Genomic DNA, 23902 nt, shown 5'->3' on the forward strand with positions numbered 1-23902 from the left:
ATGAATGAAACTGGCTCAATTTTATCTAATTTGTAGAACTAAACATTAACAGAATCTGGGGTATATCCAAGTCAAACCAATTACTTCAAAATATCTATCCAAAAGACTACCAGTCCAATCCTTCATCCCCCTTCCGTTCCAATAACTCAACAACAGGTTCCAATACAGCCTTGGAGTGTCTCCAGTTAGCAGCATCTCTGGTTCTTGAGTAGAAGACAGGGCAATCCAAACTATCACAGCTAGCTTCATCACCAGGAGAAACACCCATACAAGAGCGACAGATAGCTTCCAAATCAACAACTCTCTTCTCCGCCCTCTGCAGTCGTGAAACAACATCAAGCAACGTAAGATGCGGCTTCTGCAGACAATCTCCACACACAGACACAGCAGCATCAGACAATCTTGACCGACAGACAACACACGACGACGAGCGCATATAAGACTCAAGAGTCTTCCGACTAACCCCAACCCCAGAATTCGGCCTCAGCACCGACCCCTCAACCCGTCGAATCCGCTGCACCTTCGGCATCTCATCATACCACTGACGAACATTCGCACCAACAAGATTAAAAATCCTCTCCAGCGGCGGAATAATATTCTTCGTGATATAATACTCAGCATCAATCTCAAGCTGCGCATCATGCAAAAGCATCTGCGGCGCAACACATCGATCAACAAGTCTCGACCCAGGCGCACCGGTAACAACAACATACGGAACGCGCTCACCAGTCTGCGGTTCCGAACGCGAATCCTCCATCATGCGCTTTGTGCTGATCATCGCGCCGGCGGGGAGAGCACCGCGCTCGGAATACGTTCCTAGTCTGACTTCGCGAGCGAAGCAGAAATCTTGAACGGAGACGCGGCCTTGCATGATTTTTGCACATTGGCGCTGGAAGTAAGACTTCACCTGGGAGAGGTCTGCGGTGCGGAAGAGTATTTTTAGGGCTTTTTCTTCTATTTTTTGTTCGGCGGGTGTACCGTCTCGTCGGACGGTTTCTATGCCCTTTGCGTCGAATTCGGGTTCTTTTTGATTCCGGTGTTCGTATTTGAAACCTACGTATCGTTTCTTCGCGAGGAGGATACAGGGGTGGTAGACTTTTTCGAATTTTAGTTTGATGGGTCGCGGGTTTAGGTTTGTTACTGCTTCGGCGATTTCTTCGCCGATGTCGAAGGCTTGGTCGCGGGAGCGCCCTTTTAGGTACACGAATAGACTGTCGGTGTCGCCGTAGACGACTTCGGCGCCCCAGCGTTCGATGGAATGGATGAAGGCGATGGCTTTTTCGAGGGTTTCTCGTCCAGTTTGGACAATGCTGTCGGCGATCTCGGAACAGGGCATTCGGCCTGAGAATGAGGCTGATGTGTAGCCGTATGTGACATTTGCAATTAGCTTCAGCGCTAGCTGTCTGTTGTTCAGAAGTCGCTGTAAGACCTTGTCGTCTTTGTCGGCTTTCATGCCATTTTTGACCATCACGCGGGTTTCAAGGATTTCGGAAAGCATCTTGGCCAGCAGTGACTGGCGCACTTCCTGCTTTACATACATCATACCATTCGGTGCGATGTTGATCTTGTCTTTTAGTAACTCGAGCAGCCGAGGCTGTCGCTTGTAATCCATGAATCCCATCTTATCTCGCCCACGCCAGTGCATGGCTCTCCCCAAGAAGGTTGAGTAGCAGTAGTTGTACGCAATCATGACACTTGGGTACAGTGACTGAAAATCAAGCACTAGAAGTGGGCTAGTGTAGAAGTCACTTTGCGGTTCCATGACCAGGGGCAAACATTCTAATGCGTTCTGCTGTCCGACCTGCTTCCTGCTTGGTGAGACGAGCAGGAAGTTCTCTGGCTTCGCAATTCGGAACATCAGGGACTCAACTTTGAACTGGGATCCCCGGGAAATCACAGAGGCAAAATCAATGCCTAGCAATCTCGCCTGCTCGCTTGTCCTTGGTGCCAATTCATTAGCCTCAAGAATTTCTAGATTCATTTGCACACGGGAACTGAAATATTCCACGATTTTGAGGATATTGCGAGGCTTGCCGCTTTGATGCCATTGCGTCAGGTCTTTAGGGGAATAGTGAGGAATTCGGCGATGCAAGACATGAAAGACGACGTTCTCCATGGTGTACTGTAGCAGATTCAGTTCGCCTTTCATAGCACGCCATATATTGAATATGTGTCGCCCAGTGATACGAACGGACGATGAGTGGTTGAATCCCCACTGGTCTGCCTCTTTCCCAAATCGTCCATTGGATTGGGATTTGGTCCTTGAAAGCTCCTCGCAGATGTCAAAGTCGTACTTCTTGCGCGCTCGCTCAATCACATATCCCCAGGAAGCGTTGTGCACCTCGTAGCCCGTGATGATGTCCGGATCATAGTACCGGACAAGGTCTATGAGTCGGTTTATCAGGTCCAGCTCCGTAGGCTCATGCTCGACATCAATTATTAATGCCTTAGAGATCTTGGCTTCTGGCCTCACGTCCTCGCCATGGTAAACCATCCCAACATGAACTCCGGGAAGATGGCTGTTGACCTCGAGATCCTCGTCTTCGGATTGGATGCACCAGAACATGCAAGTGATCTCGTCCTCCTCGGGGTTGGCCATGAGGTTTCCGCGCGTGTTCACATGCACTTCTAGGCTCATCGTGCTCATATGTTGAGCCTGGTGTTCCACGCTAGTGGACACTCCATTCTGCGAGTATTTGAAGCCATGGGCGTTCTTCTGTGTTGGGCCCTCGATCTGCGAGAGAAAGTGGGATTTCTGGGCAGGTATGTTTTGGGCTGCTTTTTGGCTACATGCTTGCGAGACTTCTAGCTCTTCAAACCACTGTATGACTTCTGACCGGCTTGGCGGAACAGGTGCAAACTCCCAGACCCTGGCGGTACACCTTTCTCGGAGGTGCTGATCAACCTTTTCTTGACGATGTCGGTCGTGTGCTGTTGGTATCTGCTCACCAACCATTGCAGGTGACTCTGCCATTGGGTCAAAATCGGGTAGATAGTGAATGGTGTTGCTCTCTAGCCGAAATTCTCTGCCACCATATTCTCTTGGTCGTTCAGGCACATCCGTTTCATCACTGTAAAATGCTTTCTGGTATACAACCGAGGGACGCCCATACTCATTTATTGTTGAGCTGACTTCGCTAGACGTTGGGCTGGCGAATTTGAAACAACGCAATGATGTGTTGGGTGCGAAATTGAATGACAGATGGAGGTTTTTCATGGTCTCAGCGAGATGTGGATCGAGGGAGGCTGGACCCACCACTGTTGCAGACGAATGTAGCTCTGAAGAACTCTGATTTTCACTAGTTTTGCCTGACATTTCCGTGCCAGATCCAGAAGGGAAAGAACCCAAGAGGTGCTGGGATGACTCGGAGTCTTTTCTTGAAGGATTTGCCTCATCTTGACTGTAGCGCATAATGGTCAGAGGATCATTAGGGTCCTTGACTACCGGAAATTTCAGGCCGCTGGTGTAACTATGCGCCTTTGGACGGACTGTCCTCTGCGAGGAAGATGATTTGGGTTCTGATGACGAGGTTTCCGCGTGCGAATCCACATTGCTATCAAAGGAAACATTTTTTTGTTTGTCATCTTGCGGATACTTTTGTGTGTTAGGTGGTTCCAATAGTCCCTCAGACAAGGCGTGTGTGGCCATATGTCTAGGTCTTTTCGTAGACGAACGATAAAGATCGAGAGCTTCGAAGTGTTGTCTTTTTGGGGCCATACTTTTACTTTGACCCTGGCCACTGGTCCTTTTTTCTTGGGCTACAGGGTGTTCTTCCTTGTAGACACCATCCATAATCGCTTTGGGGTTCCTGGTTTCAGTAGGCTCCGCAGGTGCAGCCACATCTGAGAAGGGCAATTCGTCAAAGACTTCATCGTAAAAGCTCTCCCCCAGTGGGTCCTCTTTCGTTTCGGGCTCCTGTTCAGTTCCCCCTTCCAATAAGCTCCCTCCTTGATCAGAATCCGAGTAGTACCGTCCGTCAGCTTGAGAGGACAGAGCGAGACCCTCGTCAACCGAAATTTCTGGTACGTTTTGCTCGGCTGATTCCTGGGAACGGCTGCTATCAAAAGTCAAAGTACTGATTTTGTCAGGAAAGAAGTCTTCGACACTATCCAACGCAGTCTTGACATTTTTGGCATGGTCATCGGTACCCAAAAATGTCCCGAATGTCGTATCTTTGTTGCTGTCCTGGTGTTTCTCATTAGCGGCAAGCTGAGATGCCATTTCACGAAATTCTTCCTCGTGTATCCAACCACCTCTCGACTGATTTCTTGGATCCGCAGACATTGAAACCAATTCCTCGGGTCCAAACGGAGTGCTTCCTGGATCAGTAATGCCCATCCTCTTTTTGCGCCTGCGGGTTTCATCCTGCCACAGTCCAGCCATGCTAAGAACGAGCCGCTCATTAATTGCAACAGGTTTCAAAAGCTCGGTGAAATCATGATGCAAAGGCCGTTCCTTTACATCAAGACGGTTCAGGATATCTTGAACACAGATATCAACCTCCAGTGCACAATGGCTTTGTTTCTGTAACGCAGGGTGATCGAGTATGTTCTCGGGTGGTATTGAACGATCGTGCCAGCGATGGTCTAGATTGTTGAGCTCAAGATATTCAGGTACTGGTGCTCGGAATTTGACTTGACTGCAGCTCATTGTTGCACATCCGTACAAATTGTAATCACACATCCATTGGGGGATGTATTGCACATGTGCCTCGTAGGGCTGAAGCGGGCGTTTCATCACAGCTCCTTGGTGCAGAAGATCGACCAGGCGAGTTGTATGGAAGGGGTTTAAGAGATAGATTTTGAAGAAGAACCGCCATCCGACATGGTATCCGTAGAACGGGACTCCTTTCACCAAGGTGATGTACGCCACAAACGCTGTCCTCCGGTCATACGCATTTCGGCGAAAACTGACCGCCAGAGCATGATCGATTGAAAGATGAAGAGTTCGGATGGCAGAATTTACTACAATTTTGGTAAGTCAACCCGTCATATCATAATATGACCATCACTAACCATCTTCTGGCGCCAAGGACCCGTTGTATTCGATGTAGAGGTATGGAAATGCACCATGGACATGTACGCAAACTCTTTGGCCAGTCTCGGTGGCTCCAAATATTCGAATCACGGGCACTTTAGGCTTAAAATCTTTCTCTGAGACGTCATCACGAAAAGGTAGTGGAGGATCCAGCTCCGACGCGGTGGCCTGATAATGATCGATACAGTTAAGACGCACGCGGAATGGCTCCATCGCTCGGGTGTGTGGCAACCAGAAGCCACAGCAACATTGCGAAGGAGAAATGGTTCACGCAACGATTATCACATGCGCGTCCTTTTTGGCACCTCAATAAGAATAGTCGAGAAAACGCGACGGATGTATGTCCATGACGACGCGAGATAACGCCTAGTCACGTGTTTCATATCAATTCTCCACCCGCCACGCTCGGGCCTATCGCAACTTCACTCATCTTTCATCTCACAACAGGAGAGAGCTACAGGTGGCTCAATCTACTTGATTAGTTACTTTTCTTTCTGTTCTAATCAAACTTCGCTCCTATCCCATTGCACCTACCAGTCATGTCACGAAAACCCGCGGACGTGGCGTCAAAAACGCCCAACGAGTACATTCCATCCTTCATCTCGAAAAAGCCGTTCTACGTCGACGATGAGACAAACAACGACTACCTGGAGCATCAACGTCTCCAGAAGGCCCTTCCAGATCAGTCAAAATGGTATGACCGAGGAAAGCGTGCAGGTCCGGCAGCCACCAAATACCGCAAAGGCGCATGTGAAAACTGCGGCGCGATGACACACAAAACCAAAGAGTGCCTGAGTCGACCCCGAAAGCAAGGCGCCAAATGGACTGGAAAGGATATTCAGGCAGACGAACTTCTCCAAAAGGTCGATATGGGGTGGGATGCCAAAAGAGATCGGTGGAACGGCTACGATGCCACCGAATATCGCCAGGTCGTCGAGGAGTATGAAGAGATGGAGGCCATCAAGCGCATGGCGAAGGAGGAATCACAACTTAAGAAACTTCAAGCCGGTGAAGATGGCGATGAGGACCCCGATTCAGATATCCGGTACGCCGAAGAATCCGATATGGGACGACAACAGAGTACCGCAACCCGCAACCTACGTATTCGAGAAGACACGGCCAAATACCTGCTTAACCTGGACCTTGACTCCGCCAAATACGACCCGAAGACACGTCGAATGGTGGACATGGGCGCGCAGGACGATCAGGCCGCTGCACTTGTTGCAGAGGAGAATTTCGTCCGCGCTTCGGGTGATGCTGCGGAGTTCGAGAAAGCCCAGCAATATGCATGGGAGTCACAAGAGAAGGGCCTCGCTCAACTACACATCCAAGCCAATCCGACATCTGGAGAAGTTCTCCGAAAGAAGGAGAAGGTTGATAGCGAAGCTAAGCGTGAAGCGCATCGCAAAGCTCTCCTGGAAAAATACGGTGGTGGGGAGCACACACAGCCAAATGCGCTGCGCGATACGATGGTCGTTGAAAACGAACGATTCATTGAATACGACGAGAGCGGTGCCATCAAGGGCGCGCCCAAGAACGCAACCAAATCCAAATACCCCGAAGACGTGATGGTCAACAATCATACTTCGGTCTTCGGTAGCTGGTGGTACCAATTCAAATGGGGATATGCATGCTGCTGTTCCACTGTGAAGAACAGCTACTGTACAGGGGAAGATGGAAAGAAGGCCTTCGAGGAAGAAGGCAACATGTTGAGGATGATTGAAACAGCCGATGACAATGAAGAGACTTCCGAGAGTGCTGAAAATGCGGATGTCTCTCGCAACTCTGAACAAGCCGACGGCAGGGATCAAGAGCCAGATTCAAGTGCCAATGGGAAAAAGCGGACGCTGGAAGAATTGAAGTCAGGTGTCACAGAGGAGGAATTTGACTCATACAAGCGGAGCCGGTTGGCTGCTGAGGATCCTATGGCGAAGTTCATAGGGAAAGATTGATTCTGATGATGATCTCCATATACTACTTGCATGGGCGTTCGGATGTACTAAAATACCCTCTTGATGTGCTGTTTAAACAGTGAACAAATACACAACCCAATAATTTGTGTTTTATACCTCTTCTGTGTAGTCTCTGTAGTCGTAAAATCCCACCTGGGAATAATATACATCATCGAAATGGGAATTAATGATATCCACGACTCTAATTGGTTGGCTTCCCAATATGGGGTTGTCACGTGATTTAGCCTATGCACGGGCCACTAAATGCCAATGAGGGTTAGTTTAAGTCACGGGATCGAGTTAAGCCCTGATGGGTCCACGTGATTAACTAACGCACTCGCTTAGAGCACAATCGCCAGATCTTGGGCAAGTTTCGAGACGCTTAGCGACGACGACCCGACAACCAGCCCCTTCAACGGAATTGCCAGGTACGTTCGCATGCCGGTCCCTCCACGAGTGCTCACTTCATACCCGTCAATTTACTAACATATATCCTCTTCCACAGTTCCATAATTCAAGATGAGTACGTCCAATGTCGAAACATCGCACCGCGATCCTCCGCAACGTCGAATAACTTGAAACTAACAACCGCCACAGCTAAGGGTACCGCGAGTTTCGGAAAGCGTCACAACAAGACGCACACTTTGTGCCGTCGTTGTGGTACGTATTACACCTATTTTTCACGATCCCACCCATCCGACCCAAAGTCGCAAATTTCTACATGGACAGATGGAATCAGCGATTACGGCGAAGGCAACCACACAATCTAGCAAGGATAACGGCTAACCGGTGATATCTTCGACTCTACAGGCAAGCGGTCTTTCCACATCCAGAAGTCGACCTGTGCCAACTGCGGCTACCCTGCTGCTAAGACCCGCAAGTGTACGCAAATACCCCTCCCGAAAGCAATGGTGATATGAATGATGGCCATTATCTGGAAATATGGGCACCAATACGAGAACTCTGGCTTACATGGTTTTTTTTTTCTACGAACAGTCAACTGGGGTGAGAAGGCCAAGCGCCGCAAGACCACCGGCTCCGGCCGCATGCGCTCCCTGCGTGATGTTCACCGCCGCTTCCTCAACGGCTTCCAGACCGGTACCCCCAAGGGTGCCCGCGGCCCCGTGACCAACTAGATTCCCTTTTTCGTCTGCTCGGCGTCGCGTTTTCGTTATCGGAGAGGCTGGAATAGGAATGAGGGGAGGGATCCTGGCATGACATGAATTAGCATTACGGGATAGCATTACTCGAAATGCAATGGCAGTTCCGGACTCTTATCGCTTTCCCGTGGAGTTGGTGTGTGCAACAGTTGATCACGGTGGTTCTCTTTGCCACGCCAAGGTTGACAAAGTAGAACTTGCGTGACGATTGGAAAAGTTTCGTTGAGGAGCTCTTTTCTACGGAGGAGAGCTGGATTAAAAAACCCTGGGAAAGCGTGAATGAATTTCCTTTTTCTATGGCTGGCGAATATCCCATGTCATGACAGATACAATGTGAAGACTCTTCCTACCATTTCATGGTCTGTTCTACTCAGTACGAGGCTCTCGGAAAAGACGCGGGTACTTGGATTGGACATGATTCAATGGCTGTTCTTCATAGGCTCTCTCGAACGTCTAACCCATAGTACAGTCTCGGCTCATGATTCCCCACGACCAAACACCTTAACACCACCATCCCGTTGAATGAAGTACAACGCCTCTCGCTCCTCTAGGCTCTCTTCTTCACTTGTATTCAGCCCACCACCTCGGCTGATCCGCAGTACCCCGCTCACATCTTTTGCAGCTCCAGTATCCAAAGTACGGAGCTGCATGACAGACCGAGCCCGATGCGCCATCCCAATAACAAGTGCCGCATGCTCCGTCTCTATTGGCGTAGCCAACTCCCCTCCCGATGTGGATGCATTGTGTATTAATGGGGCATCTGTAGCCAACGTCAAAACCGTAGCATGTGCATGCTGTCGAGTAAATAGTCAGCTCTGCCGTAAACCTTGTTTTTGCCTATCATGGAGTGATAAGGCCTTACCTGTTGTAGTGCTGTGATCCACTCTGACATCTCTGTTGCTCCAATTCCCATACTTGGGCCTGTCGCAGCAAGAAGAAGGTCTGGCTGGTCTATAATGAGGAGAAGCTCATCGCCATCTTCCATCGTACTCTTTTGCTGTTCGACCACTGATAAGATATCTTTCTCCAGTGCGTCAAGGGAGGCGAGACCACGGCCAGAGAAATGGAGCTTCTTCGCAATCCCAGGTTCGGCCTGCTTCGGCGTCACGTTTCCTCTCGCCCCTGTAGCTGTTGGCATGACCGGCTGTGGTGATCTTCCAGGTACAGCACCAGGTGCAGACCGCATTGGGAGCGTTGTGCGTGGGCTGCTTCCCAGGCCAGCTGGTGAGATACTGGGAGTGGCTGTGGCTTGCGGTGCGTAGAACAGCTCAGACAATCCATCTATGAATGCAAATTGTTGCTTATCTGCCAGACGTGCAAGGTCAAGGCCCTATAAACCGAGTTAATGATGTCGATCAAAGTATGTATCAATTACACGAATGATATAAGAAACATTAAATGGAACGAACGTAAATGCATGTCCCAAATTCAAATACCAATCAATCTGTTGGCTAAACTTACCAATCGCTTTGCCTCGGTCCTCCAGAACTCATAACTCCGCATGAAGCTCACCAGCACCACTTTCTTCTTTATGCCATTGTGCAGCTCGTCTGAGCCAAATGCCGTGTTAGAGCTTGGTGTACTCAGTGCAGCATGAAGAAATCTCAGAACCAGCCAGTTTGAAGTTGCATCAAGGATAGAAGAGACTAGTGTCAGAGATGAATCGGGCAGATTTGATACATATGACGCGAGGAGGGGCGGCAGTGGGGGTTGTGAGGGCATGGTTGCGCCTCGATTCAGATATTGATGCTGTTCGTTGTTCCTGGCAAGGTTTAGAATGGACTGGGTCGAATTTCACTCTTTCTTTCCCACTTATTGAGTCTTTGTTTGAAAATGTTGCTGCTGATCGAGTCGTGGAGATGATGTCGAGAAAAAATGTCCCCGGCTTGTGATTGGCCCCTCAGGTATCCAGCCATGCCAAGACATAGGATATCGAGATGATATTGCATTGCATTTAATTTCTCTTGTTGTTCTTCGGTTTTTTGTCTGTTGGGCATAAATATTATACTACAGCTAAGCTGCTCACTCCCTGTCAATTTGCTACGTCAAATACGTTAGTTAAGGGTTGTTAGAACGATGTGTGCAAGCAATATATATAGTTCCTGTTGTATACTACCCGCTCAATGTTCACACCATACATCTGAAACATCAACCGATGCAGTTAATAAGAACCAAAATACAAATAAAATCACATATAAGCCTTAGAATAACATACAAAATAATCAATAAGGGTTCGATTTAAATTCCCCCCAAATCTCTGCCTGAGGCACCAATATGAGTTTTCTGCACGCATCACCTGACCGTTTCCCCACTATCGAGGGGAGTGATGGATGCATCTTATCCATCGCATTGCAAGAGGCTATGCTCTAGCGCCGATCGTGAGTACATTCTCCATTCTAGAGATCACTTCTACACCGCCATGTGTATGCGCGTCCTAGCCCTATCATGCTTTTATGCTATACATTGATATCCGGTGTGGAGTTCTTCTCGCGAAACTTCCGTTCATAATATCAAATGCATTGGCTAACTGTTTGTGCAGATGACTGCCGTTGTATGGCATGATCACAGCGTACTGGATACAAGATACGAGACAACTAACTTGCCTCGATAAACATGGCTAGCACTCGTGATTCCCACTCATTTGCTGTATGTATTCTATCCATCGGTCTGCATGATAGCTGAGATATAAAATGCAAGAATTGAATCTAATCATTCAAATAGTGCGACGAATGCCGCTTGCGCAAGTCAAGAGTAAGTACCTTCTTGTATTAAACGCTTGCAAGCCTTGGCCCCTCTAACCCGGGTACTATAGTGCTCAAAAGAGCGACCAGTTTGCCTGCAATGCCGACAGCTGAACAAAGAATGTATATACAGCCCCAAAGTCAGCAGAAGTCCTCTGACTCGGCAGTAAGTGACCAGAGCCGAAAATGGTTCGTATTCGAAGACAAGGCTGACTCTGACCACTTCAGACACTTGACCTATGTTGAAGATCGCCTACACTCATTTGAAACAGCCTTAGGAAGGCTTTTCCCAGGTGGTGATCTGGATGCTACTCTTCGTTCTCTTTTGCAAAACCCAGAAGTTCCAAGGGCACCTTCGTCCAAGTCCTCTTCAAGGCATTCAACCCCGGCCAAGCATGAGCCAGAACGGGCTGAGCCAGCACCAGAAGCTCTTCCACAGCAAGCCGATGGCTTTGACTGGGCTGAAAAAGAAATCACGCTTGGCGATTTGACAGACGGCATGGCTGCGCTGTCTATTAAACCCGAAGGAGCTGGCTACTTTGGTTAGTCCGCTCAATAGCCATTATGGATTATGCTTTTTAGTTACCAAACTGACACATAGATCACAGGAGCGTCTTCAAGTGTCGTACCATTACGAGCACTTTTTGATCATGGATTTGACCTGAATATACCTGTTCGCTCGGCAAGGTCAGGAGGCGTGCCTCTCAAAGCACAGCTTCTGGAAAGTGCCCCATCTGGGCTGATCGAACAAGCGTTTATCGACGCGTTCTTCCTCAATTACCATACTAGTTACCCATTTATTCACGAGCCTACCTTCCGGATGCAGTTTAATGACCCATCTCTACGCCCGCATGGCACGGCCTGGCATATCCTCCTCAACACGATCTTAGCTCTTGGAGCCTGGTGTATCGGCGATGACAGCTCAGACCTCGATATCACATTCTACCAAGAAGCTAGAGGATACTTGCAGCAGGCATCTGTGTTTGAGACTGGCAATCTGACATTAGTCCAAGCATTATTGTTACTGAGCAACTATGCACAGAAACGGAACAAGCCCAACACTGGATGGAATTATCTTGGCTTAGCAGTTCGAATGGCCATGAGCTTGGGTCTTCACAAGGAGTTCCCTGGCTGGAAGATCAGTCTCCTACAAAGAGAAATCCGCCGAAGATTGTGGTGGGGAGTTTTCATCTTTGACAGCGGCGCAGCCAAAACCTTCGGAAGACCGATCTTACTCCCAGAGGACAATGTCATGGATGCGAAGCAGGTTCGGAATATTCACGAAGAGGTACTTACAACCAAAATGAGACATAAAAAAGCAGCTATAACTAATACATTACAGGCCTTGACTCCCACAACAACAACTCTGCCAGCCGAATCCCCCGGCCCAACCATCTACTCCGGCTTAATTGCCCAGGCCAGCTTCCACCTGCTCACCAATAGCGTCTACCAACGCCTCATCTCAAGCCCCAGCCTCACCCCAGAAGACACGCTGAACCTGCAAAAACCCATCGAAGAATGGTACAACGGTCTTCCACCCTACCTCAAACACCCGCAGGTGCCTCTCTCCATGCAGCCAACCAATCCAGACCCGGACTCTCTCGCACTCGTGCGCAACCGCCTGCTATGGCGAAACTGGAACCTCACCATTCTGATCTACAGACCAATCCTACTCCGCTGGGCCGCTAGACGCTGGGCCCCAATTAGCGGCAGCGGCCCAGGCACGCCAGATACAGGGTGCGACGATCCCTTCGAGACGGAGTGCCGATTGCGCTGTCTTCAGAACGCACGTCTGACCATCTCCTCCATCTCGGAGTACATGGAGAACTATATGTGCACCAGACTTGGGGCATGGTATATGCTGTATGTATTTCCCTATATCTACGCACCCAGGATCATTCCTTTCCACCAGAACGACATCTGACATCACAAATAGATACTTCCTCTTCCAAGCAGGTCTCATCCCAATAGTCTTCCTAATGACCGACCCATCAAACCAAGAAGCCGCCTCCTGGCTCCAGGACATTGAAACCACAAAATCCCTCTTAACCCACCCATCGCTCGGCACAAACCGCTTCGCAACCCGCTGCTTCGAAGTCATCAACCGACTCCTCGGCCCACCAACGCACCCAGTACCACAGGGAATCCCAACCGAAGGAGACCAACACGAAGCACAGCAGCAACACCAGCACCAGCACATGTCTCCACAGCTGCAGCCTAACATGATGCCGTTCCCCGGGCAGCTCTTCAGTGATCCTGGATTCGGTGGAAGTTTGTTCCCAGTCGAGCAGCACATGCAAATACACAGTACTGGTGGCATGGACTTTTCTGAATGGGTGAATTTCCCCGCGGCGGAATGAATGGCTGTAGTTTTGTTACTTATTTTCTTTTTCTTTTCTGTAAGTAGCTTGCATTGTAGGATGGGTATATGAAAAATGGGAATTAGCACTTTTTGGAAGTCATATAGGTATCAGCGAATACTTCTGCATGATTTTGACTGGATTTGATATTTGATACACAGTTCGTGACATCCTATGTCAATAAGTTATTATGTACGCGTAATGTTCTCTTTACGCCGTAATTGTATTTCATGGCGTTCATGCCTGCTCTGCGTGGGAATCGAACGGCTTGATGATATCTTCTTCAATAGGTGTTCCACGCAACTCGGCTTCGATGTGCTTGATGCGCATCTTTTCTTCGTGGGCGGCTGTATCGCCGAAAATGAGATCCATATCTTCGAGTGTCTGTTGGAAGATAGTTAGCATGGTCAATCTTTCATGGATAATGTGGCCCACGCTGGAACAGAGGGTTGCGGAACGTACCTTTCCTCGGGTCTCGGGGATACAGAAGAAAGTGAATGCAAATGCGAGAAGACAGAAGGCAGCAAAGAAGATGTATGTGCCGTAGGTGATGGACTCGAGCATATCAGGTGTGATAAGGCCAATGATGCTGCAAGACAGATATTGTTAGATTCGAATCAAATACCAGCGGCCGATTTGGAACGCTGTCACTTACAAGTTGCACATCCATGTTGCCGAGGTAGTGATGGAGATGGCCTTGGATCGAATGGAGAGGTTGAAGATCTCCGAAGGAAGAACCCAACCGATAGGGGCTAATAGTGGAAACATGGTTAGTTGGTGCTGGAGAGGATAAGAAAGAGGGGTACAAGGCATGATCTTACCGAAGGAATAGGAGAAGTTGATATCGTAGATGTAGATAAAGGCAATACCAGCCCAACCGGCGCTTTTATTGCTCACAAGTGAGGAACCAAAGCCACCTAGGATGCCGCCCACAATCACCAGCGAAATGCAAGTTCCCGCGGCGCCTGCCATGAGCAAAGGTCGACGACCGACTTTGTCGATGAAGATGAGTGCGGGGAGGGTGCTGAGGCAGTTGACGATACCGTAGACACCAGTAGCAAGGAGGGAGGAGGTGTTGCCATCCAGACCGAGCTGAGCGAAGATGGTAGGTGCGTAGTAGATCATGGCTGTACGAATTAGATACTACTATGGATGAGTGTGTGTTGGGGAAATGACATACCATTACAACCCATGAACTGCTGGAAGAACATCACGATGCAGCCAATAGCCAACCGTCTGAAACGGGACCAGTTGGTCAGGAAGGACATGTACTTTTACGACGTGTTAGTGAGATCGAATTATAAGGGAGGAATCGGCAACAAACCTGAGCAATGTGCAACTTGAATCCAGAAAGGCCAGGGAAGTTGTCCCTCGCAAAGGAATTTTCCAACATGATAGAGGCTTTGATTTCGAGGTATTCGTTGTTGAGAGCAGGACTATTGCGATCCTGGCGACGCAGTCTTGAGAGTGCGTGCAGCGAATCGTCATCACGCTCCTTCATCAACAACCAACGGGGGGAGTCGGGGAAGAACAGCATTCCAACACCGAGGATAACGGCGGGAACGAGCTGCAGGGCGAGGGGGAGACGCCATGACACCTCGGACTGGCCAGTGCAGCCACCAGCAGGAACATCATGATAAGGGTCAAAGATGGGCTTTGAACTTGTACCACCAGAGTAAGGGATATCAGGAGCGCATCGAGTCCCACCGATGTAGTTTGTTCCATAGTCGATCCAGTAACTAATCAAGATTCCAATAGTGACAGATACTAAAGACAAATTAGTTGATGTGTCATACCCCAACCTTTCCAGACGACTTACATTGTTGTAGAACCACAAGACCTCCACGAATCTCTGGAATGGAAACTTCAGAAATGTACAGAGGCACGACCATGGTCAGTTGACCAACAGCAAAACCAGTAATAGCTCGACCAGCGAACAGCATTGGGACACTCATAGCAGCGCATTGGAGGATCGAACCAATGACGAAGATCACTACTGCTAGATTGATGGACATCTTCCGACCAAATCGATCGGCAATAGGTCCGTTGACCAAGGAACCAGCCCAAGCAGCAATCAACAGCGTTGACACGAACCAGCCCTTGAAACCACTTTCCGCAAAGACACGAGGGTATCGAGCTCCAAAGGACTCCATGGTGATAACACCACTAATAACACCTTGATCATAGCCGAATAACAAACCACCTAGGGTCGAGAACTGTCCCAAGATTAGTGAGTGAACAGCAACATCTCAAGAGCAAACACTTACCGATGCCACACCACATAGAAAGGGATTCTCCAGGACGAGCGCATAGCCGCTCTTCGGCGTGCTGGTTGTAACAGTAGCCATGATATGCGAATATTCAGTTCTCCGATGAGAAGAGATAGCCCTGTTTGTTAGGCTTTATTTATACTCTAAGCACCTAAACTCCAGGAACACAGTACTCCGTCTGGGGTATATAGATCAGGAACACAGTACTCCGAAGGATGCAAACCACATGGTACAAAAACGGAGTGGTCTACTCCGCACCAACCGAAAAAAGGGGCCCGAAACTGGGGGGAGCTTTTCCCCGAATTTGGTGGGCCGACTGGCCGACGTGATATTGCGGGGAACCCCTGTCAAAGTCTTAAAGTTGAAAAAAACAAAAAAAAAACAAAACAAACCGAAGAAATAAACACAGATTCGTGTAAATCTGTTTTAGATAAATAGACATTAATTACCTCTAGTAATATAAATTTCAACAAAATCCTAGCCCTACAGAAACTCGGCATCGTCATCCCGAACCCGAAGCCCTGTGGGGAATGGCGTCGGGTGGGAAATTCTCATCTTTTTCGGGACAAGTCCGATATCTCAAACCGGGGTTTGACAATATCATTGGAATTCATTGATTGAACTACATCTTAACTATCGGGATGAATCACATGACTCATGAGCGAATTCCTACATTGTGACAATTGCTACAGTGATTTAACACTCTGTGTAGCCTATGTGAAACCAATCTTCCGCAAAAAAAACCTCCATCTTGCGCAATTATGCGCAGATTGGCCAAGAATTGCCAAATCCTGTGCAATTTCATCGGTATTCAGTGCCAAAGAGTAGCAGCCAGGCGTCTAGCCGGACATCTAGATGCATGTCAGCTGCTGGATAGTCCACCGAGGGTGGTTTCTCAAGAGGAATCAGGTGCAGCAAGTTGGCATCTGACTTGCCCAGTGCGATGTGATAAATCCTCGCTCTCCTGGAGTCAAGCTTCCAGGTTTCAAGCTTCCAGGTTTCAAGCTTCCAGATCTCAAAGTCAAACTTCCAGATCCTAACCTAACCTTCCACACCATGTCACTCCCCCTCCGCATCGGCGTCCTTCTCGTAGGAACTGTTCAACTCCTCGATCTAGCAGCCATCGATCTCCTTTACATGACAACCCCAGATTACCTGCAAGAATGCTCACTCCCGCAGCCACTAGTCGACATGGGTCGGCCCTGCGAGATCCACTACATCGCGCACGACGGACCAAACACAACAGGCAACACGACCTCCCAGATGTCCATACAATTGACCGACTCAGTCACAGACTCTGCCGTTGCTCCAGGAAACCTAGACGTCGTGGTAATCCCCGGTCCACCGCCTAAAGCTATGCCGCCAGCAGAAGAATACCTCGACTTTGTGCGCGCGCATTTCGCAGCGGGTACGTCGATCTTGAGCATCTGCACTGGTGCCTTTGTTATCGGCTACTCTGGGATTGCGATGGGGAGGGAAGTTACTGCGCCGCGGTTGTTGATTCCCGAGATGAAGAAGAGGTTTCCCGAGGCAAAGTTGTGGGATGATTCGGTGAGGGTTGCTAGGGATGGGAATTTGTGGGCTAGTGGTATGTTTTTTTTTTTTTTTTTCTTTTCTTTTCTTTCTTTTTCTTTTCTTTTTTCCTTTTACATCTGGGGTTGAGTCTTGTTCAAACTGGATGTGCATGCTGAGACTGGCTCAGGTGGAATCACAAATGGTCACGATCTGGTCATTGCGTACTTGCGGGAACATTACCCTGCCGCTCTGGTGAATACGATCCTCGTCGCTGCGGACATTCCCTCCCGTCCGGTGGCGTATGCTAGTTCTGCGACGGATGATACTGCCTATGTGCTATGGCAGGTCATTAGGGCTCTCCCGAATGCAGTGAGTCGGTTGTTTAATGGGAAGTGATTGCTGGAAGTCATAACGTTCCACCGACGTCATCCCGAAGCCATCTCCATGCGTCAAAATCGACCATGTTCTTGACTATTTTTTTTTAAACAAAATAAAATGCAAAATCCAGTATTTCTGTTAGAACGTATTGAATAAAAAATTATACAATCAAATTATTCACACTCCCTGAATAGGAAATACCCGGGCTTAGCAGTAGGTGGATTTGGTGCACCACATGTCCACAAATTTACACCCTACCAATTAGCCAAAGCGATCAAGGCACACGGATACGGTTCAATAGTAGTGCATTTCTTGCAGTTCCAGAGCGTAAAAAAAAAGAATCGAAAGAACAAAAAACCAAAGACCCCGAGAGGCTTAAGAAAAAAAAATAAAAACGAAACAATCTGGGCGAGAACGCTCGTACCATGCAACGCGCTGCACCACGCTAAAGAGGACAATCTTAGAGAAGAGAAGATAAGGGGATAAGAAAGAGGAAAAATGTGAACCATGCCTATTTCTAGACGCAGAATGGAAGAGGGTGAGTTTCATGAAAAGTGCTGGCCCGGGGCCTTCTGCCTGACAACATGATACGAGTCGAGCCAATTAACCCACAATGATCATTACGAAGAAAAAAGAAAACGAGGTTCGAGATTCATGTTCTTGTCATGCACAGCGTACAGATTTTATCGTCGTTCATGTGGTTCCCAATGGATGGGTTCAAAGTCGGAGTTCTGGAAATGGGCTTGGTTATATGGGGAGCTAGGAGATAAGTTAGTAACAATGTCGATTGTGCGAATGAGGTTGGCAGAACACACTTTTTGAAAGGGGTGGTGACCGGCAACGAGCGACTGAGATTCGGTTTCATCACTAATGGATTCAGGCGAATCTGCGGGCCGTCTGACGTTCGACTAGGCAGGGAAGTCATTGGTGGCGGGGCGGCGGATTGCGTGACTTGCGGAGGAGGGGAGACAGGAATCGACGGAATGGGTGCGTGGGTTGGCATAGGCGATTGGTACATGTCTTGTTGCGGGGACATGCGGAATGGACTGGCGGGGGTTGGCGAGACAGAAGACATGGGAGACATGGGAGCGCCCATCACGAATGATGTGTCTTGCATCAGGTTGGGAATTGCCATTAAGCTGGAATTGACATCAAATCCGAGAGCTTGATCCCAGGGGGAGTAGTCGGACGTCATTCCGTATTGGAGGTTAACTATGGGTGCCATATTCAAAGTCGTATCGACTGGGTAAAGGATATCATAATGGCCTCTGCGTGCCATGTTAGAACTGGTAAAACACATTAACTGCCGAAACAACTCACGGTCGGTATAGGAGGCGGATTGTTGCACCGCTGGGACGATTAGAGGACAGTAGATGAGGTGTCACGACCTCGCCTTCACTTCGGTCGAGGTAAAGAATTTCAACACAAAAGCCGGAACCTTCGATTACACCGTCGATCAGTGCCTGGAGGCCAACTTCGTCGATTTCGGTCTTCACCGGGTCTATCCGCGAGCTGCAGTACTGGTCCAGTGGCATAGGAAGGAAAGCTTGGTACCGGTGTGGATTGAGCTTCATCCACGCACTCGTCAAAATCTGCATGGCGAGACAATCAGTTTACGTCCAGATAAGTAAAAGGGTCGAGCATCATCTAACGAGAAAGACTTACTCGGAAGTGGGTAATGATAGCATCAGAGGAGTAACCATCATTAAAAGCCTCGACCAGGAAAGACTCGTCTTGAACACCATTTTGGATAGCAGCATGGGTTCGGTTGAGGACTTCTTCCGTGGCATCGACAAAGAGCTCGTAGATGGAATCCGACAGGCCGACGCGTTCCAAAAGCGTAGTGAGAGATTTCATTCTCCGAATTTCTGCCTCGATGCGGAGCGTGTCTCGGAGAGCGAAGAGGGTCTCGAAATAACCAAATGCCACAGCTGTATAGAATTAGCATGAGATACATTTCATGCCGAATGCACACTATACCTCTCCAACCACAATTCCCATCGCCCTTCATGATACGGCACTCGGGATGGGTGATAGCAAGCGCCTGTAAGAAGTTAGATGCAAGAGATGGGGTAACACAGGCTCAAGCCACCAAAGCTTACATTTGTCTTTGTAGCTAGGGTAGGATCCGCATTCGCGTAATCCATCGCGATGCTGTGGGTAGACTGTTTGGTTGAGACAAGAAGGCCCTGTCGACATGTCAGCCATTGCTGCAGGCCAGGATAATCGAAACCAATTACCTGGACTTCCGGCTGGTAGGTGTTGGAAAGCTTCTGGAAGCGCTCCATCTCGTCGGCGGATAGAGCATTCATGTTGGCGGAGTTGGAAGAGATTGGGTGGGAGAAAGCGGCTGATAATGAAAGTGCTACAGGGGAAAAAAAAGACGAGGAAAGGGCGCCCCGGTAAAGATCGACGGGACTCTGCTTTTCCAGGAAGTGCTGGTGAGGACCGAAATGATTCCAAGAAGGTTTTGATAAGGACATCGCATACGGTTGTTGTGCTTATTCGAAGGCGTCGAAGAGCCCAGGCAGTTATGTTAAGGTTTTCTGGCGATGTTAGAAAAGAGCCCGACCTCTGAGGAGAAAGAGCCAAATATAAAAAAAGATAAGTTGACATACAGATCGAATGGACATTTCCTGGGGATCGGGCGAAATGCAGCACACTTTTTTGCCTTGTACGACACTCAAGTGTGTTCCCAACACAACGGATCGGCTTCTTACTATCAGAGTCTCAGCACGGTCCAGACACATGTATAGCAGTCATTGATGGCCAGATAAGATCAAGCTCAACACCCGGGGAGGCCGATAGGATACAGAGAGCAAAATGGGGCAGATGGAAGTTGTGTCACAAGCCTCTGGGCCAGACAGCTCTCCCATTATTGTGTGTATAAAATAAGTTTTGTGAAGAGATTGAAAGCCATCAAAGGAGAATATCACAATCGCGTGGAAAAAGAAACATTCAATGATGTCAACCGGCTATAAGTCGGTTGGAAACGGCCAGGGGATCCTCCAAAGGAGGGGTGCACGAACCGCTGTGTGAAATTGACAGGGATCATTCATAGAGTCTGCTTTTCCAGTTGACCCAGCGGATATGGATTCCGGATAATTATAAAATGGAGGAGACAGCCGTCATGGGGGCCAAGAAATAGGAGTGTATGACACACAATGATAAAAGAAAATCGGAGCTCACCTTGTTACCCGAGATAAATCATGGAGGGGCTGCCGAAATAGTATGATCTCGGATCAAAGAAGTTGGATAAAGTCGAGAGCTGACGAGAGGGGAGAGAAAGGAGTTTAGGGAGTTTAGGGAATTTAGAAGGTTAGGAGGTTTTCGCGGGGGAGAAAATAGAGAGGAGCAAATAGGTTTGGGTTAAAGACAATATCAACCCTTCCCTATATGAAAACTGGAATATGATAGAAACAAAAAAAAAATAAAAAGTGTCACATAAAAAGAAAGAAAAGTAAAAGAGGAAAAAAAAAAGAAATGGGCTAACTATGAAGTAACGATGCACCGTGCCCCAGTTACTCTTCTCCGTCCATACAGATGTCTGAAGATGCTGATCGAACAACATCTCGCGTAAACGCCCTATTTTTTTTTGTTAATATGTACATCCTTAGGGTTGTACATAGGTTGTACGTATTCAAGTATCCCCCATTACCCCACAAACCCCTTATAATAGGAATTAATAGGACATTTAGAAGGCCTTGATCTCTATTATATGCATATTGACTATACGTCTAACTAGTTATTGTATGCATCGGATTATCAAATCCCTTACGGAGTACACTATCACCCCATATTATATCCACCCTCCAATTGATTCGAACTAATCGGAGCTCCATATTCTCCATGGACGCGCCAGAGCGTATAACAGGGGAACAAAAAAAAAAAGAAATCCAAAAAGATAACAGGTGTAAAAAAAAAAGGCTCCAAAAGCGGGGTTTGGAAACTCCAAGGCTGAGGTCTGGGATATCTCGTTTCGATTTACGTTGGCCCCCTGATTGGTGTGGCCCCCCGATTCGATGCAGACGGCATTTGCTTTTTTGGTTTCCGTTTTTCGTTATTCCGCGAGCGATGGTGGCATTACTTGTTTTTATTTTGGTAATATTCTATCTTACATGTTAGGTTTTGCCTCCAGTTGTCAAATCACCCGACCTGGTGCTCGGATATTCTGACGCGTTACGGGATTTGTGATCCCCAGGGCGCGTATAGAACTTTGATGCAGTTCAACAGATCTCAAGGCGAATCCGAATGAGCCGACGTAGGTATGTATTCTGTGCGGAGTAGTCCCGAAAGAAAGAAATCGGAGCTCCGTACCTGCACATAAATGCAATCCTATAGTAGATAAGGTCCCCCTGTCAGGATATGTGTTCACATGCCCTTGGTCATTGCTTTTTCTCTCTCTTTTCTTTGTAGTCTTTAGATTATAATCTAGCCTATCACCTGAGTGTACCTAGGTAGCCCTGGTATATAATTCCACCCGGGCAAAGCTAAGCTTCCTTACGTGAGATTACTTCGAACCTTGGAACCTCGGAGGCTTAGAAGTATTTACAGTAGAACTACTAGTTAGCTATTATTATTAACACTACAACATACACACCTGTAAAAATAATAATAAACATAAATAGTTCATCTTATCGTGATTTTAGCGTCTGTCAGACCAACTCTAAATAGCGGGTCTGAATTCTCGAAAGCTACATAGGTACCAAAGCCCAACACAAAGACCGGTGTGAGATCGTCTTTTTTTCTCACGCGGCTCGGCCGGATATGCAAACGTGGGGCAAATGGGCGCTTAAAAAGTCCTTCGTAAAAAAGAAAATAACAACCTAGAACATCCATTTAGCTGGCATCTTGCCTCGATCCTTGCGTGCACGGCCAGGTCGACCCTCGTCCAAACTGGACTGGAAAATGGCGCCATGAGATGTATCATTTGCACGCAATCCCTCACCGTTGAGAGTTGTTTGCCAGAGGGTGCGCAGTGCTGAGCTCCACTCTCCCACAGCTCGCAGCCGTTCCACGTCACTCGCACTCTCCACTACCACTGTACCATTATCCTGGTCAATCTTGGCGTTGAGCTTTTTGTCCAGGATGAGAAAACTGAGAATGTCTAGCACCTCGGGTACAGAGACTTTGATGTGTTTGGAGATAAATTGCAGCGAGAATCGAGTGTAGGGTGCAATTAATTTGAGAACGGCCTTAGTGCGCATGTTGCGGCTCACCTCGTCGATGTTCTCCGCAATGAAAGGATCCGCCAAGACGTCGGGATGTTTGCTCAACACATCCTCATATGCATGGATGTCGTCCCGCTGGAAGGCATCCACCAGGTCGGTCATCGCAGAAATACGGGGATCGTTCTTGTATGGCTTGGTTTCCTGGGAATCGAACGGGTTGATGTCGGACTTCATAAGCATGGTCGTTAAGACCAGGTATTTGAGGACTTGGATTCGTTGCATGGAACCCGCCTCGTCGTAGTTTCGAAACGACTCGAAGAAATCACTTTGTGCCTCCTTCCAGTTCTCTTCGCTCATGTGCATCTTGCCTCCACATTCACGGATAATACCCATGATCTTGGGATGGGGCACTGCCGACCGCACTCGGAGGGCCCGCTGGTACAAGGCCTTTAGTCGTTTGTTATTCTTCGTTTCCGCATACATCTGGATCTCAAGCGCGTAGAGCTCGAGTAGGTATGTTCCTTTGCTGGTGTCGTCCGATCCGTCTTCTCGTTGGCATGCCCGGTGTAATTCCCGCATCTTCTTATTCAGCTGGCCATATTGCTTGCGTTCCAGCCACAGGCGAGCCAGTTTAATGTTTGTCTTCAGCCAAAGGCGCTCGTTGTTTGTGTTTTGGAATGATTCAAGAGTCAGAGAGTAGAATTCCTCCATGCATTGGTACGCCTCTGCATTGTCGGAGCCTTTCTCGATAAAATCGAGCATATTGTTGATCGATTTCTCTGAATAGTTTCGTGTAACAGCGGATTTGACGTATGTGAGCAGTTCCCGGTAGTGTGCGACAGTCTAATAGAGAGATGGGAGTCAGTATCTGGGCAGTTAGAGGAACTTGAGACATTGAGCTTACATCACTGTATCGCCCGAGCTTGAATTCCAGCTTGATGGCCTGCTTGAGACCTTTGAATCCCCTATGCTTCATAGTTAGGACCAGTTGTCGCGATCAGCCTAGGAGCCAACAATTACCAGTCGCCTTTGTCTTGTTCCATGGGCGCTATGCCTAGGAACTCGTCGACTGCCTCCTCCGGATTATCAACTTTGATTTGCTTGGCATTGTAGTATTTGTTCTCGATTCCGATGTCACCGGAGTCGTCGTCATCTGCATCCTCATACTCAAAGTCGTAACTGCGGTTTCAACGGTCAGCTCGGTCTGGAAGGCGAAGGGGAGGGACCGATACTCCTCATCCCCAGAGTCCTGCATGAAATCATCGTCATCAGACATCCTGGGCGGTATAATATGTTGAAAAGAGACGAAGGGTTGTT

The 23902-nt window shown here is 48.3% G+C and overlaps 9 protein-coding genes across 9 annotated transcripts; 4 read left to right on the top strand and 5 right to left on the bottom strand.

The window, feature by feature from the left end:
- Nucleotides 1-106: 106 nt before the first annotated feature.
- Nucleotides 107-5251, bottom strand: N7447_008618 (DNA-directed DNA polymerase zeta catalytic subunit REV3; the record flags this gene model as incomplete). The annotated part of the gene is made up of 2 exons (XM_057232880.1): nt 107-4965; nt 5017-5251. The coding sequence occupies 2 exons, from the start codon at nt 5249-5251 to the stop codon at nt 107-109; spliced, it is 5094 nt and encodes a 1697-aa protein (XP_057082422.1).
- A 326-nt stretch (nt 5252-5577) lies between these two features.
- slu7 (mRNA splicing protein SLU7) lies at nt 5578-6990 on the top strand (the record flags this gene model as incomplete). The annotated part of the gene is made up of 1 exon (XM_057232881.1): nt 5578-6990. The coding sequence occupies one exon, from the start codon at nt 5578-5580 to the stop codon at nt 6988-6990; it is 1413 nt and encodes a 470-aa protein (XP_057082423.1).
- A 270-nt stretch (nt 6991-7260) lies between these two features.
- N7447_008620 (60S ribosomal eL37 domain-containing protein) lies at nt 7261-8126 on the top strand (the record flags this gene model as incomplete). Its single annotated transcript, XM_057232882.1, has 5 exons — nt 7261-7266; nt 7336-7418; nt 7496-7650; nt 7801-7872; nt 7987-8126. 5 exons carry the CDS (start codon nt 7261-7263, stop codon nt 8124-8126), a joined length of 456 nt encoding a protein of 151 aa, XP_057082424.1.
- Nucleotides 8127-8626: 500 nt separating this feature from the next.
- Nucleotides 8627-9872, bottom strand: N7447_008621 (uncharacterized protein; the record flags this gene model as incomplete). The annotated part of the gene is made up of 3 exons (XM_057232883.1): nt 8627-8944; nt 9013-9480; nt 9612-9872. 3 exons carry the CDS (start codon nt 9870-9872, stop codon nt 8627-8629), a joined length of 1047 nt encoding a protein of 348 aa, XP_057082425.1.
- Nucleotides 9873-10763: 891 nt separating this feature from the next.
- N7447_008622 (putative C6 transcription factor (Gal4)) lies at nt 10764-13251 on the top strand (the record flags this gene model as incomplete). The annotated part of the gene is made up of 7 exons (XM_057232884.1): nt 10764-10796; nt 10872-10901; nt 10963-11057; nt 11120-11433; nt 11500-12179; nt 12234-12754; nt 12828-13251. The coding sequence occupies 7 exons, from the start codon at nt 10764-10766 to the stop codon at nt 13249-13251; spliced, it is 2097 nt and encodes a 698-aa protein (XP_057082426.1).
- Nucleotides 13252-13488: 237 nt separating this feature from the next.
- Nucleotides 13489-15599, bottom strand: N7447_008623 (sugar porter family MFS transporter; the record flags this gene model as incomplete). Its single annotated transcript, XM_057232885.1, has 8 exons — nt 13489-13635; nt 13714-13840; nt 13907-14003; nt 14073-14378; nt 14432-14522; nt 14576-15018; nt 15071-15467; nt 15519-15599. The coding sequence occupies 8 exons, from the start codon at nt 15597-15599 to the stop codon at nt 13489-13491; spliced, it is 1689 nt and encodes a 562-aa protein (XP_057082427.1).
- A 978-nt stretch (nt 15600-16577) lies between these two features.
- Nucleotides 16578-17432, top strand: N7447_008624 (ThiJ/PfpI family protein; the record flags this gene model as incomplete). Its single annotated transcript, XM_057232886.1, has 2 exons — nt 16578-17109; nt 17224-17432. 2 exons carry the CDS (start codon nt 16578-16580, stop codon nt 17430-17432), a joined length of 741 nt encoding a protein of 246 aa, XP_057082428.1.
- Nucleotides 17433-18097: 665 nt separating this feature from the next.
- Nucleotides 18098-19726, bottom strand: N7447_008625 (OTU family ubiquitin thioesterase; the record flags this gene model as incomplete). Its single annotated transcript, XM_057232887.1, has 7 exons — nt 18098-18173; nt 18230-18682; nt 18735-19006; nt 19080-19345; nt 19395-19458; nt 19517-19603; nt 19655-19726. The coding sequence occupies 7 exons, from the start codon at nt 19724-19726 to the stop codon at nt 18098-18100; spliced, it is 1290 nt and encodes a 429-aa protein (XP_057082429.1).
- Nucleotides 19727-22240: 2514 nt separating this feature from the next.
- On the bottom strand, nt 22241-23861 carry N7447_008626 (uncharacterized protein; the record flags this gene model as incomplete). Its single annotated transcript, XM_057232888.1, has 4 exons — nt 22241-23428; nt 23490-23550; nt 23606-23764; nt 23818-23861. The coding sequence occupies 4 exons, from the start codon at nt 23859-23861 to the stop codon at nt 22241-22243; spliced, it is 1452 nt and encodes a 483-aa protein (XP_057082430.1).
- Between the last annotated feature and the right edge of the window lie 41 nt (nt 23862-23902).

This window comes from Penicillium robsamsonii, assembly GCF_028829455.1.
Source record: "Penicillium robsamsonii strain IBT 29466 chromosome Unknown utg000005l_segment0_segment0, whole genome shotgun sequence".
In the NCBI taxonomy this organism is placed as follows: Eukaryota; Fungi; Ascomycota; class Eurotiomycetes; order Eurotiales; family Aspergillaceae; genus Penicillium; species Penicillium robsamsonii.